The sequence below is a fragment of the Bombus bifarius genome, unplaced genomic scaffold (genome assembly GCF_011952205.1).
Source record: "Bombus bifarius isolate JDL3187 unplaced genomic scaffold, Bbif_JDL3187 scf7180000010271, whole genome shotgun sequence".
Lineage (NCBI taxonomy): Eukaryota > Metazoa > Arthropoda > Insecta > Hymenoptera > Apidae > Bombus > Bombus bifarius.
Window position 1 is genome coordinate 3,947,883 of NW_022885586.1, and position 14,926 is coordinate 3,962,808.

The window sequence follows — 14,926 nt, forward strand, 5'->3', positions numbered from 1 at the left end:
AGTTAGAGGAAACTTCTCGACGCTGTTCCCCGTAAAATTGATGCGGGGAAATGGACGCCAACCATTTGATGAATTTCTTCGGAACGAATTTTAATTGAAATTACTTTTTCGCAGCGTTCATTACGCGCTGCGGATCGCGATAGTATTAGTTACGAATAGCACGCGCGCGTTAAAAAATTATTTCTTCAGCAGAATTTCGACATCGCTCGCACAATTTATGGTATATGGCTGTTTCGTTGCGTTATTTTAATCGGAACGTCACTGATTATTACGGGCGCTGGCGTGGTGGTTAATTCGCCGCTGTGGTACGGATGAAAATGAGAGAAAAGGAAAAAGTGGAAGGAAGGATGAACAAAGGCGAAGAAAGGCAAAATAAGGGAGGTGCGAGGGTAGAGAAGGAAGAATGGGAGGCATGATGAAGAAAAAGGAGGAGAGAACAAAGAAAGGAGGGAAGAGGATTGCAGATTTTTTGGGAATCGTAGCACGCAGGCGAGTTAATAACGGAAGAAGGAAAGGAAGGGAGGAAAAGAAAGGGAATCTGTAAAGAAAGAAAGGAAAATTGTGAGGAGAATGGGAAGAAAAGGAAGATAAAAATGTAAAAAGGATAGAGAATGTAAGAAAGGAAAACCGGATAGAGAAATATCAATAATCGAGACATACCAGCGAGAAAAATGAAGGAAATAAAAAAGAGAAAATCGGGAGAATTGAGACCGGTGAGAAAGAAGGAAAAGTGTAAGAAAGAGGGAAAATAGATGAATTTGCATCGGTAAAAAAAACGAACAGCAAAACGCGTCAACGCGTATTAAAGTAAAATGGAAATAACGAAGGGAAATAGCGAAGCGACGTTTCTCGCGCGGCGAATCGCCATAAAATTTATTTAATAACCCGCGAAAGTGGCTGTTTTATCTGGCGCATCTTTACGAGTACTTCTCTTCGTTCTCCTTCACCTTTTCTTACACCCCTTTTTAACTTTTTAATGGTCTCGAAGGAGTGGAAATTTCTTGACCTGAAACGATCCTCTTCCTCTCGTTTTGTACTCGCCTGGTGTCTCTCCAGTATCATCGATGTCACTTTGACCGGCGGTTAATTCGCAACGAAACTCGCGATGGAATTTTTCTGCGTGCAGTCCGACTACCAAATGGACGATGGATATCTGATGAAGTATTTAAAAGTGTCATCGCGCGGACACGGATCTATGAAACGGTAATTCACGGACCTGTCAATTTGATTCCGCGCAACAATTGAATCTAGACAGCGAGCCAGAATCGTTTCACTAGCTCCAGAGTTAATGAAACGTGTCTATCGAAAAATTAAATATAGCGCACGTGACCTCGGCAAGCAATTTTATGATGCTCGTTCATCGTGGACACACACCTCTTTGCCTCTCGTTCTTTTTTCTCTTTTTTTATTTTTCACTCCTCTATACTCTCTCCCTTTACCTCGTTTCTCTTTTGCCCATATTTATAACCGAACACGGTCTGCACCGGCAGTCAGCGTTTCAATTCCAATAATTGTCGATCGATTACTCCAATTTCGTTACTTCTGCGTACCACCGTGAAGGTGATACTACTCGTTCATTTCTTTCGATCGTTTTTCCCAAAGAGACTTCGTCTGAATAACGTGACTAATTCGATAAAAAAATAGATCCGCGTATGTATATTCAGTGAGCGGAAAGAAATTTGTAGTAGCGTAATTCTGAGCGATTGTGAAAGATTCGTGTGAAGCGACAGCGAACCGAGTGAATTTAGAATAACGTGCAGCTTAATACACGAGAAACTATAGGGCTTATGAGAAAGAAGTACGAGACTTTTCTAGAATATTCTGCTTTTTTATTACAAATGCCAACGCTTATGTAAAAAATTCACTGACATGAAATTCTCTGCATTTCCAATATTTAAATTGTATTAGTTAGAAGCGAAAGAAAGGTACAGCTTCCATATTCATAGGTGTAAAATTTTATTACTGCAGATACTAATTGATGGTTTTGTAGCACGTTTGAAAAAGCGATTTGATTTTGATCGATTCTCAGCTGGCTTACACAATTTATTCCTGTAAACCATAGTAAAACCTCTTCAATCTTCTTCCATCTGTTTTTCAAATTGATACACCAATTCTACCAATTAAAATTCATTTCTTTCTCTGTTGCAGAGCTCACCTCCGACTCGAAGGAAAAGACTTTAAGTCGTTGGGCAAAATTGTGACCATTGTCCGCGAAAAATGGATAACGGTGAAAATTCTGCGCGACGAATGAGGATATTAGCCGACGACATTCGTATTACAATTTCAACAAACAGACACTAACTTGGCGAACTCGAAGAAGTCGACTGGCCAAGATCGCCTTGAATAGAAGATTCATATCTCGCGGATCTCCTCGTACCGGTGGACCATGGTACGCTATTTAAGGAGATGATAACCGACATACATTGAAGAGCCTGCTGGAACTGAGAGGATTATATCTCGTACGTCATGGAGGAACACGTAAACCAGACTGCGAATTCGTCCACCGACGGGTTGGCGTTCACCGATGCCTCGATCATCCTCACGACTATGGTCCTTGGTCTCCTAATATCCGTCACCATTATTGGTAAGTTCTGCTTCTACTCTTGGATTCGACGCTTCGACCAAGAAATTTGATAAGTTGTTAAAAATGATCGGGGAAAGTTTTATTTGTTTCGTGGCCTCATTTATTGGCGAACTTCCAACTGGAAAAGTAAAAGCTGTTGAACGCAGGACGAGTCTCGAAGTAGGTGTGTACGTGTGTGTGTGTGTGTGTGTGTGTGCAGGGTGACACATTAAAAAGTATCGAGCATAGACGGGGCAACTTATTGACGATCTGATGGTCCAGTTCGCTCGGGTGTTCGATATTAATCTATCGCTGCGAATATTTTGGAAAGTACGTTCGGTAGAAGGAAATGGTTTTTGGAGTTGCTGGAGATTGAGAGAAACTTCGTAAGTGTTATATATAGAAACGAGTATACGTGTAAATAGGGAAAGTTTTTATACCGAATTCAATTCAATTTACGCTGCTCACCAAAAACGTAGCAACATTTTATATACGAAATCGCATCAAGGTGTTGCAATTTTTTTGTCGAACAGTGTATTAGTGGTATTATTACTCCACTTATTTTGTTTAGTTTGTAATTATTACCAGAAGATTGGAAACTATTGTATATTTATAGTATTTCAAAGTAGGTACAACGGCTACAAAATTATACCGATTATTGACTCACCCTATATTTATGGCATTTACGTGTTAATTGGGTCTAAGCGTAGTAAATCTGATATCATTTGGTAGTACCTTTGTAGTATCTCAATTGATACTATGGAAATGTCAAATGCATTAACTCCATTGACTGCCACGTGAATTTTATATATTTCTGGCATCCGCAACAGATTTAAACGTACTGTATCACACAGTTGAAATTTTGCAGGATATATTGTATTTTGCGTAATTCTGTCTGACAATGCTATCCAAGTCACTCATACTGTTAAACATCTTTCAATCCATGAAATTTATCGTATTTTAATCATTCTAAAAAAAATGTATTATCGTCGGTTATGTTGACAGTCAGCGTGTTAATTGTTTTTGAATTCCCTTTCACCAGACAGAGAACTGGCAAAATTAACCTTTCGATTAATTTAAATTGCCAAAGCAGGGGCGTTCGAGTGCGTTTGATTATCGGATGCAAATCGACGAAATGGGACATCAATTTTACAAAAACGGCTCAACATATACACGAGTGAGTGGAAACTTCGAATCTGGTTGTCGGTGTCTAATCAATTAATCGTTCTCCTTCCGCTTACTGTACAAGCAGCCTGCACGTGCAAGCTCTGTCTCTCTGTTGGTCGATGTAATGGTGTCTGTTGTTAACGTGTAGTTTCGCGGACGGCGTGAACGGTGCACCACACAAGTACAATGGGAGATTAATCTAAAGCTGACACGTTTCCGCGCCGCGTAATGTATTATCGGGAATGACGAGGGTAACCGTGTGACGCATCCACGCACGCATCTACGCGGATAGAATCGGTCGAAAGACTTGGAAAGTAGCGCACGGAGAGGAAATATCCGTTTCGACGGCGACGAAATGAGCTAGGAGAGCTATCAGGCGCCTCAGAGTTAATGGTTCGATTAGAATTTCATGAGACCTTCGTTCGGCATAGCGAACGCGTGTTTAATGTCTCTGAAAAAAGTGCCAATAAGAATCTATTATTCCTCTCCATAGACCTGTGCATACGATGGTCTCTAACATATTTGCAGAAACATTAATTCCATTTTTAAATGGATACTTGAGTTATATGTACAGTATGTACAAGCTTACGAAAGTATTCGAACACTCGTAGATATATTTTACGAATGTATTGTACGTGTTAAAGAGATGTTGGAGTTTCATTAGCTGCTGTGGAATTAGACTGGTTAAGCGGTTATATTGGAAAAGTTAGAAACGTGCCTGAAAATGTACGACATGGAAGTTAGGAAATATTTAGTGGAAGAATATATTAAAAATATTTAATATTAATCAATATATTCAGTGGGATCATATTTAATAATTATTATGTATTAAATTATTATATATTAAAGTACCTTAAAACAAACCTTTAAAAAAGGACAATAAATATCTTGTCATTTCTTCACCGTGGTACTAAAATCGTGGCACAAGTAAGGTCAGGGATATTCTATGTGTCAAGATGAAACAACAATCGAGAATAGCAAAATCGCCCCAGGGGCATCAATTTCCAGTTCCTCAAGATCATCTTATGATAAAATTTTAGCGTCCAATGGATTAATCAATATCGAGTCAACGATTGCCATTAAGAGATAACCTTTATCCCATCCGCCGTTATAAATTCAAGATGATCGTCCTTCTAGAAAAATAAACGATATGATCTTAAATAATTTAGAGAGTCGAAGAAACTAAGTTATAACGATTATATAGGGAGATAACGATTATATAGGGATTTAGATATCAGACCCTTCTTTTGCGACACAGGAACAGTTCGCTTCATAAACTGGAGATGCGATGCAGATTACTTAATTTCTGGCTGCTTCGAAGACGAATAGAATTTGCAAAATTTAAGACAGCCTCTCCTTGGGATGTGCCATTTCTGAGAATGGCTAACGGGATTCGGGCCATCTTGGAAGGATTGTTAATTACGTTTTTTGCTGACATCGGTAATTTTCTGATAGCCTTTCTGCTCTTGATCGAGAAAAGAAGAAAATAGATAGATAGAAGATAATAGATAGAATTGTATTGCGCCGAAATGGCATTATCAAAATTGGCCAAATATTGAGAAAAACTGAACCACTGAGCAATTCAGTGGTCAAATTGATCGAGTTGTTTTAAAATTCACTTTCATTCTGTCTCTCTGCTTCGCCCATCTTTAATGCGATTCGAAACAACCTTTTTCCAATCTGTGAGTCAGTCTTGCACCTTCGAATTCGAACGTCGGGGTCAATACTATGGAAATTTAATTATTGGCTGGACATTGCGAACACTTACGGATTTACGCAGTTTCCAGTTCATCATGTAAATCGAGCAGCTGTGTGAAAAAAAACTCTTTACGAACGTATTACGAACATTGTACAAAGCGTTTTAAATTTTCATTAATTTTAATTAGTTAATTTTCATAAGTGAGATACTACTGCTGAATTGCAAATAAGGAACGTCCGCTTTTGGCGTAGACTTTTTTACATAAAAGCTACAGGATATCTAGTTCGTTGGATAATTGCCAATTTCGTACAGTAACGATCGCGGGGGCATCGGCAATGATGATTGCTTCACCTAAATCTAAAGCGAGCATCGGCGTTACTAACGTGCACGAAGTTATCTACTAGTTCCGATTAATTAATTTCGTTAGCGAATTCCCCTCGCCATTAGTAGATTGTCATTAATCAAATGTTGAACGTAGGGCACGTAATTGAAACACGAGCCGACGATCGATGAATCGCCCAATTTTTGTCCTCATTACCGTGGAAACACCAGAGGAACCTAAAAATTTCATCGCCGGGCTTTGTCTGCCACAAAGTAGAATTTTTCTACTTTCAATCGGCGAATTCAATTGGAGCACGGCTCGCTGGTTTCCTCTAATTCGTGGAGTCGTTTCAAAGGGCGAAATGTTCTTTCGGCCATAATAGCAAAGAAATGACATTAACGTTTTAGTTGGGCGGATCGCAACGTAGCTTATCGTACGTGTCAATAAAAGCTCGTCCTGCTTCTTTAATCCTCCCGCAAATCGTAGAATTTTTGCTGCTTTCAAACGGCAGATTCGATTTCGCCGAGTCAGACACCGATATAGGCAAAATCACGATTTTTCTTTAATACGTATATATATATAGAGAGAGAGAGAGAGGATGTTCTTTGGAAAGGTAGGATGTCTTTTTCACGTCAAGGATAGCGAGAAGAGACGCTGTCTATATCGACCGCGTCTCCTTTATACGTCTACGATGACCAAATAGAAAGAAGGTAGTTTACTCGTCCAGGATGGTGAATGGCCTATTTAAGCTGTATAGAAAAGGTTCGTAAACCTTTATGCCTCCTCTGTACTACTTTGCCATCCCTTCGCGTAATATCATTCTATACTGAAGGATTCGAGCCTGTATCCGGTATCTTGATGATTCACGAATGTTACTGGTAGTTTCGTTTCGTTTGATGATGATTCGATGAACCATCTGCGTAACTCTTATTCGAGTCGTGGAAGTTGACAGGATTGTTTTACTATCGTCTCCTTCATTTTAGTGTCGAGCCTCCTTTGGATTTGAAGCTTTCGTATTTTATTACATTTTTCTTCTCCTTTATCTACTTCTTCTATAATTACTTTCGTTATCCATTTGTTAGTTTTGGCGATATTCTCTAGGATAGTTTATATCTTAAGATGTTTGTAATCTTTATATTTTTGGGACTATGGCTACCAATTATAAGTAGAATATTTTATTTTGTTAATCTTCAATAATACTGGCTGGAACTTTCAGGGATTATTTTATCTCTTTTAACCACTGCAGGCTATTACTTGGAATTGTACTTATTGTTCCTTCTTAATCCTTCCGTTTTCCTGCAGCGTCTTTTTGTGCAGCTTTTTGGAATAGTGGATTAAATTAGAATATTTAGATTTTTCATTTAAAATTCAGAATATTTAGATAAAATTATTAAATAAAATACTTTCATTTAATATAGTACTTTAAATAAGAATTTAATCTACTCAAGCATAAAATATTCTTCACGTATTATCAGGATTCTTAATTCGATAGATATCGTTTCAAAATGATAAATTTTTATTTAATCATACAAACGCCTATATCTCATCGCAAAATTCAAAATGTTTTTTAATATTATGGATATACTTAAAATACCAATTAAATCTGATTATAATTTTTTTCTATTGTCTCCAATAGTTCTTGTATAAAACTTTTTTTCTTACCATACCGTATTGTCCATTAATTCAAAACGCGTTCCATTATTCATTACTCTACCCCTAATACTAAATGCTTCCATTCTCATCGAAACAGATCTACCTTTCTCATCAATTTCCACGAGCAAGAAGAAGTTCTTGACCAACATCGTATTCTATATATTTTAACATAATTTAACTCGGTCCGAAGGATAACAGTAGCGAAGAAGGAGAGGGACAGTGGACGAAACGAAAGAGGATCGTGTAGGATATGGCGAAAACCCGGGGGAAACTAACGGGGGAAGAATAAGAAAAGTTTCTTTGGAAATATGAGTTGTGGCTAGTTGAATGCAACCACGAAGTAGTTTAATTAGAAAGAACAACGTGTTGGACGTTCGTCGGTCGACCGCAACTTCTTTAGAACTAAAGAAAAAGTTACATGAAATCAATGAGTTGTCTCAGAAAGAATTCGACATTCTCGAGCAGGAAGCATTTGCCGAGAAGTGGAAGATCTTTTTCTGGAACGTTTATTCAAACCGGAGGGGAGAGGGATTGTTCGAGAACCGTCGGCAAGAACAGCGAGAATTCAGCTACTTCAATCTGACTAGCGTGTTCGGGGTTGGAAAGTTGGAACGCGCCAGTGAACGTTCCACGGAGCCGGAAATAAATATGACAGTAAGTTTCCGGCTCGTAGTGCCGGCTAACGCTCGAACGCACATCGCGCACGCCGTTACTCTGCGTCCTGGATATTCACTTTAGCAAAATGTATCGCTGATTCGTGACGAAAATGCTCGTTGATTCTTGTATGAAAAATCTTCACTCAGGTGTTAATACCGTTAATCAGGCAAACCTCGTTTAAAGAATTATTCGTTGATTTTGTTCCGCGAAAATTAACGATTCAACGAAAAAAATATTTATTCTTCCATGTAGATTTTTCTCTTTATATAAGTACGTACACGATTGTTGTATTTGTAGAAATATTGAACAAATTTAACGAGCAACAGTATCATAATTGGAGACGGTTCCAATTCAAGATTAATTCGTGCATTAATACTTTTAATCAGACAAGCTACGTTTAAAGAAATATTTGTTAATTTTGCTCGCTGAAATATTTCGTTCGAGCTAAAATCGACGATTATTCAACGAAAACGTATTTATGCTTCCGTATTGATTTTATATTTTTTGCTTTAGATGAATGGACAGTTTATTAAAGAGCAGACAGAATGGTATCACGTTTGAAAACCACCTTATTCAAGATTAATTCATACGTTAATACCTTTAACGAAATAAGCTGCGTGTAAAGAAGTATTTGTTGATTTATTCGGTGGAAATTTTCTTTGATATTAAAATCGACAATGACTAAACGAAAACATATTTACATTTCAGTGTCGATATTATATTTGCCTTTTATGAAAGCGGAAAATTTGAATGGCGAACAAAACGGTATCACGGTTGAAAACTACCGTATTCAAGATTAATTCATATATTAATACTCTTAACGAAACAAGCGGTGCATAAAGAAACATTTGTTGATTTATTCGCTGAAAAATGTCATTGAAATTAATTTCGACAATGATTAAACAAAAGAGTATTTACATCTCAGTGTCGCTATTCTATTCTTCCTTTTTAAAAGCGAAAAATTTGACGGACAAACAAAATATACTATCACAGTTTGCAAACTATCTCGTTCAAGGTTGGCAGTGATTTATTCGAATTTCACCAGGCTCATCAAATTATCAAAACCAACTTACAGTTCGTTTATGTTCGAAAACTTGGTTGGTGAAGTTTCGTTATTTACAACCGGTGACGGTAATGCTTGCATTGCTAATGATCGCGTACCAATTGAATCGAATCGCAAAGACGAAGTTTGAGGACGAAGTTCCTATCTGAGCTAATTCGGAGAGCTCGTGCAGTGTGTCAGAAACATCAAATGCGATTAAGCTTGGGTAGAAAAGTACTTCGATTAGCAGTGACCAGCGCCTGAGGGGGACGATGTCAGTGTTTGACCGGCATACATATTCATACGTAGACCGAGGCTTCTCCTCCTTTCTCGGAGTTGTCTGACTGTAAATTCTGTTATTAGTACAGTTCGCTGCCTAACTAACGGCCCGTTGAACATTGCCCAGGTATCCATATCTGTGTCGAAATTAGAGTAATTTTACGGACGCTTGGCAACGACCAAAACGCTTCGCGTAATTATGTCACAATTTTCACATGTTGTCACATGACGTGTGATTATTGGCTTTCAAATAACACTTATCAAACCATAATATTAGTTATTGCGCATTGTGATTAAATGTCGCACAATGGAAAATGTCTAAATTGCTCTTATTATTTTGGGAGACCATTTAAGACAGAGGCGGTTGAGACTGTGAAAAAATGACGATTGTTTTTAATTGATAAACGATTATTTCAGACAGCCATTATTGTTTTGTAAAAATTCTTAGACGCTAAAGGCTGTACCAGAACCTATTGCTGAATAATATCAATCGTTTCTGAGCGAGTCCAACGAAACTCTAACGCACCGAGATGTTTATCGTTGATGCGCGGCTCGTTTCGACCACTTACGATGATTACGAGAATAAAAATTAATCGTCGACTAATCAGTCGAATATCAGCTGGATCGCGTAACAACGGAAAATCGTGTCAGTTTTTATTTCAGCCCGACTATTACGTCAATCTTTACACGTGAGTAATCGTCTATCAAAGTGCTTAAATCGTTGATCTAGAGCTATACTGGTTACTCGATGTCCATAAGCTCCGCGTTATTGCCCAATAAATATTGAGTTGGCTACTCAATACTTCATCGTATTGCTAGCGAATAACTACGCCTATGGTAATTGACAGCTATTTTCATTTCGCTCTCTGGGTCCATTAAAATATACTTACTGCTCTTCGTCTAAATTTAAATGACTTTCAACTCCATCCATTCAAAAGCAGAGAATAAAAGTCAAATTTTTCTCAACCCATCGACATTTACCATTCTTTTGGGACAAGTTCGACTTTCATCTTCTTTATTCCATGATCATTTCAATTGCACGATTCGCTTGTTGCTCTACTGTTCTAAGGAATATTCCCTCGGAACAATTACCAGAATGATTACTCAAAAAATAATGATTATAATCGATAAGTTGTTCTCTAGAATGAAATGTTCTTTGAATGGATTGAATCGCCGTTCTCGTATATAACGTTAGACATGCCGCTCTTATTCCACCTGAATTTGAATGACTTTTGACTCGTGCATCGAACAGGAGAAGATAAAACTCGAATTTCCTCCAGACAATCACCATTTGCCATTTCTTTAGTCAGCTTTCATCCCAGTTTCATCCCCTACCATCACTTCGACCGCGCGATTTCTCGAACGTTCTTTCCACTGTTTTACGATTACCATCTGGAACGTTGAGGTTTTCTCTTCGCTGATCCTGGCGCAATTTTATTTCGTGCCTCATAGTAATAGAATGATGGAGGAGGAGGGGAGGGGGGAAACAGCACGTACTGTAAGAGGTTGGTGAAAGTAGCCGTAAAGTGCAACAGCGACGTATCGTGAAGAGAAAAGAATTATTTCGCAATAGCAACCGCGTGGATCGAAAACGTTGATGCGTGCAGCCGCGTATCCCGTGGGAGAGAAATTGAATAATTTAAGAAGAATGGCTCTCGACCACAGGTGGTACCGGCTTACGTATTCCACCTGCGTTCGTACAGTTCGCCTTGAAAGCAGAAACACGAACATCCCGCTTAAGCCTGTGTGCATGTTGAGCTTTCGCGTCACGCATCTTGTATTCTCGAGTGAAAGCGGTGTGTCGTCTATTCATTTATAATAAAACGTTGTACTGCGATTAACGACCACGGTTCAATGCTTCTAACGAACGTTGGATACCGTCACGAATTCCTTGTTACAGAAAAGAGCTGTACGAAGCGAAGAGAAGCGTCGTTACGAATGAATGAATGCGGGATAAAAGATGGAAAGTGTATTTCCCTGGTTTATTTAGTAAGACGTAGAGGTTGGAGAGCAATGAGATCAAGAATGAATTCGTGATTGCGAGGAGACCTCTTTCAAACGACTAGTTTTAAGAATGAAACGGTGAAAGCGTGAAATTCTATTGAGCGGAGGTGATTTTTTTGCTCGCAAACGTGAATTAATATTTGAAAATCACTTTAACACTAGAATTATCTGTTCTTCTTTCATTTGGAATTACGCAACGAATTGGTACATGCTATTGATAGAGTTTTGAATCGAAATATGATTATGTGAGTTTTCTAGAAACGAAATTGATCAACTGCAATTATTCAGAGGGCTGTTCATAATTATTTCGCGTTATTTATACATTTCCATGACCGATAACGTGTCTATATAGATTGGGGTTAGGTAGAAACACTTTATTTCATATTCTAAAGGCAAAATGAATGATCGATGTCGAGTTCAGCTCGACGTAGAACTACAAACGAGGATAAAGTAAACTATAAACATATAAATGTTTCTTAACAGATGATGTAAATGAATACTTTTATTCCTTAATATACGATAAAAATTAATGTTTTTTAATATTAAACAAAAAAGTATTATGTGCCTAAGATTTCTCAAGCACGAAAGCTAATATTCCAGAAATTGTAATATTCATTGGATGATCTTCGATGGATTCTGAAAGGAGTTCGCGTTTACTAACTACGCCAAGCTCTCAACCTATTCTTTTTTTATTTTTACTTTTTTTCTATCGAATTCGTAACCTTAAAGAAGAATAAAGTACCGACTTAAAATCTCCAAGAGACTTTGACTTTGATCGTACGATCTTCCAACGATCTCTAGCTTGAGCCCTTAAACGAATTTCTCGTCGATGCTGCAATCCTCGCACGATCTTTCCCCGAAGCTTGCGACCTTTTACCGACTTTACTACCCAGCTTACGATCGCGCTACGGTTTAAAATAAGAAAGAAAATAGTCTCTCATCAGTCGAATTCGACTAAAATTCTGACGCGCACTGTACTATATCCACGAAACGAAGGATAAGTTTAACACCATCTTCAGGGCAAACGACCGGAACGCGACCGCTAATTTGAAAATGCTCCTCGCCAAGCACCGTTCATTTATTCGTATTAAACGCTTTACGCGGAGTCTGGAGTTTACGGTGCAGTAAAGTGCTTGTGACGGCTTCGAGGCTCGATTTTCTGTCGCTCGAACAATTTAGTTCGCGAAATCGGCGAGAGAAAAATGTGGGAGGGCGAAAAAAAGAAAAAGACAGCGTGTGCAGTGAAACTACGTTCCCTCTGATCCGCGGATTCAACGCGACTTTTCCGGTGTACACGTGTTACAAATCGACGATTCTCGTGATATAAACGTCGGTTTACTTTATACCCGCCCACCAACGTGAAAAAAGATCGGCCATCGTAAAAAGGATTCAAACGTGCAAATTACCGTGGAAAATTATTGCGTTAGGACGTGAAAACTACTCGCGCCGTTATTAACAAGCACGAGTGGTCGAAATGGAGTGAAAACCGTGTAACGCAAACCATGATGCCTATAACACGGGAAACTGTTAATTTCAACATTGATTCAAACTCCGTGGAAAGCGTAGAAACCAATCTACTCTGCAGCGATAATTGAGTCGAACTTCGATGAATTATAAAGAGTCTTCTGGATTTTTTGCGAATTCATATGTTCGAAAACATGATCGAAAAAGTAGAACGTTGGTAAAAAATTGTGTTATGTACCAATTGTATTATGAAAAATACTAGATACTGTTGATATTTTCTATATTTTTTCACGTTACGCGCGTTCTCTGCAATGTTGCGTTTCCAAATTTCCTAGAAATGCATAGATATATCCGCGATGTAATTATAAATACGGAACAAATATCTAACCATATTCGCGCGCGCGTGAATATCCTCGTGGCACGTGATTCGAGAGAAGAATGGAAGATCGATGAGGCGTGAAGTTTGGAAGAACGTGCCGTTTCAAATTCATCGTTTTATGGGACAATGTCCGATCTCTCGATTCTTCTCGGTTTGGCAAACGATAGATAAATTTACGAATTTTCCTGCAAAATATTCCAGACGTGTGCGTTTTGTATCGAATAAACGTTTCGCAGAGAGCGCGTGTTATTTATTCCGCTGCGAGTTTACGTCAATTGCTCGTTGTACGTTCGCTCTGACAGAGATCGACACGCGTCGTCCAACGTTGTAAATTAATTTTTCAAAAACCGTCACGTTAATAGGAAGACAGGCCGAAACTGGACGCGTTTGGCAAATCGTTTTCGCAAAACGATGGTGCTGGCGTGTCTGTTTCGTTTAAAGGCTCGCTACCTGGCCAACGAATAAACTGATTATACGATTGTCAAAACGTTTGCTAAGCCTTCAAAGCGACGACAGCGTCGAAAGACTAATTACAGAATGTAACAAGCTAGTTGCCTCTGCTTCAACGTCCACCGTTTGCTGACAAATGGATGCTACCTGCAATACCTTCGCCACTGACTGCGGATAATTAGCACGAGTGTAACCACTACTCGCTAGTGGAAGTGAAATTCAAAGGATAACGAAGATTGATGACGTTGACTAGGAATTTAGCTTGAAAATTGTCAAATTTTAGGTACTTTGTCTGTAGGGCGAGCAAGATGCCATATCATTATCCATGGAAAATGTTGGAGAGTTCCGTTAGGCCAGATTTATGATACGGTAAAATATAATTGTTATTTTATAAATAACTTTAATAGTTCGTTTCATGATACGTAAGTAGAAGTTTAGATTTGCCACTCAATAATAATTTAATTGACTTGTAACATTATTTGGATATATTTTTAGTTCATTCACATCACTAATTTCACACGACATAGTTAGGCTATAAATTTCAAAATTGAATTATAAAGAAAATTGAAAAATGTTGCGCCCAATTTTTATTCAAACCAGAGAATCGAATTTCAACTACAAGGTAGTACAACACACCAAGTTGATCAATTTTTATTGCACCTACTTGGAACTGTAATCGATCTTTTAACGCTTAAACAAATCAAAGTTAAACTATGCATAATTACCATATCTATCGGTGTATCTATTTATCAAAAATTTCCCCCACCCCCACTACTTTCGACATTAATCTACTCGAAGAGTTTACGCATCCGGAAAATCTGCTACCAGCGACCATCTTTTATCCGGAATTATTAACCGAAGAAAGTAATATGTGGAATTTTCATCGAAAATGAAACGAGAATCGTTCAGCTTCGTGCTTTTCGGGGTTCCTTGGTAATCAGCTTATGAATTATTTACGCGAGTTCCGAGGACCGTGCGCAACTAACCGGATGTATGATTAAAACGGCGACTCCCGGTGAACCTAAAAGTTGCAGCGAACCACCTCAAAGCACGCGCTAAAATCGTGTAGGTAGGGGATCTTGATAACGTCACCTATTTCAATGCTGATGAAACAGACTGTGAAATGTTTTGAAAGCATACGATTTAGAGTTTCCTACGAGTAATTATGCGGAAAGCTTAAGTCGCTGTTTTAGGGAATGTTTGCTCGATCTTCACGCGATGGAGTACTTGGGGGATTTTCTAAAACA

At 38.4% G+C, this 14,926-nt stretch overlaps 1 protein-coding gene across 3 annotated transcripts in view; it reads left to right on the forward strand.

Moving 5' to 3' along the window:
* Positions 1-2,173: 2,173 nt before the first annotated feature.
* Positions 2,174-14,926, forward strand: part of LOC117216319 (5-hydroxytryptamine receptor-like) — a 43,769-nt gene continuing 31,016 nt past the window's right edge. Inside the window, exon 1 of one of the 3 annotated variants that reach the window (XM_033462934.1) lies at positions 2,174-2,584. In XM_033462934.1, the coding sequence (XP_033318825.1) occupies positions 2,467-2,584 (118 nt within the window). In that variant the 5' untranslated portion in view covers positions 2,174-2,466. Of the gene's footprint in view, positions 2,585-14,586; positions 14,749-14,926 lie in introns of those variants that run through there. The other 2 variants (XM_033462938.1, XM_033462937.1) reach the window with 2 other exon arrangements.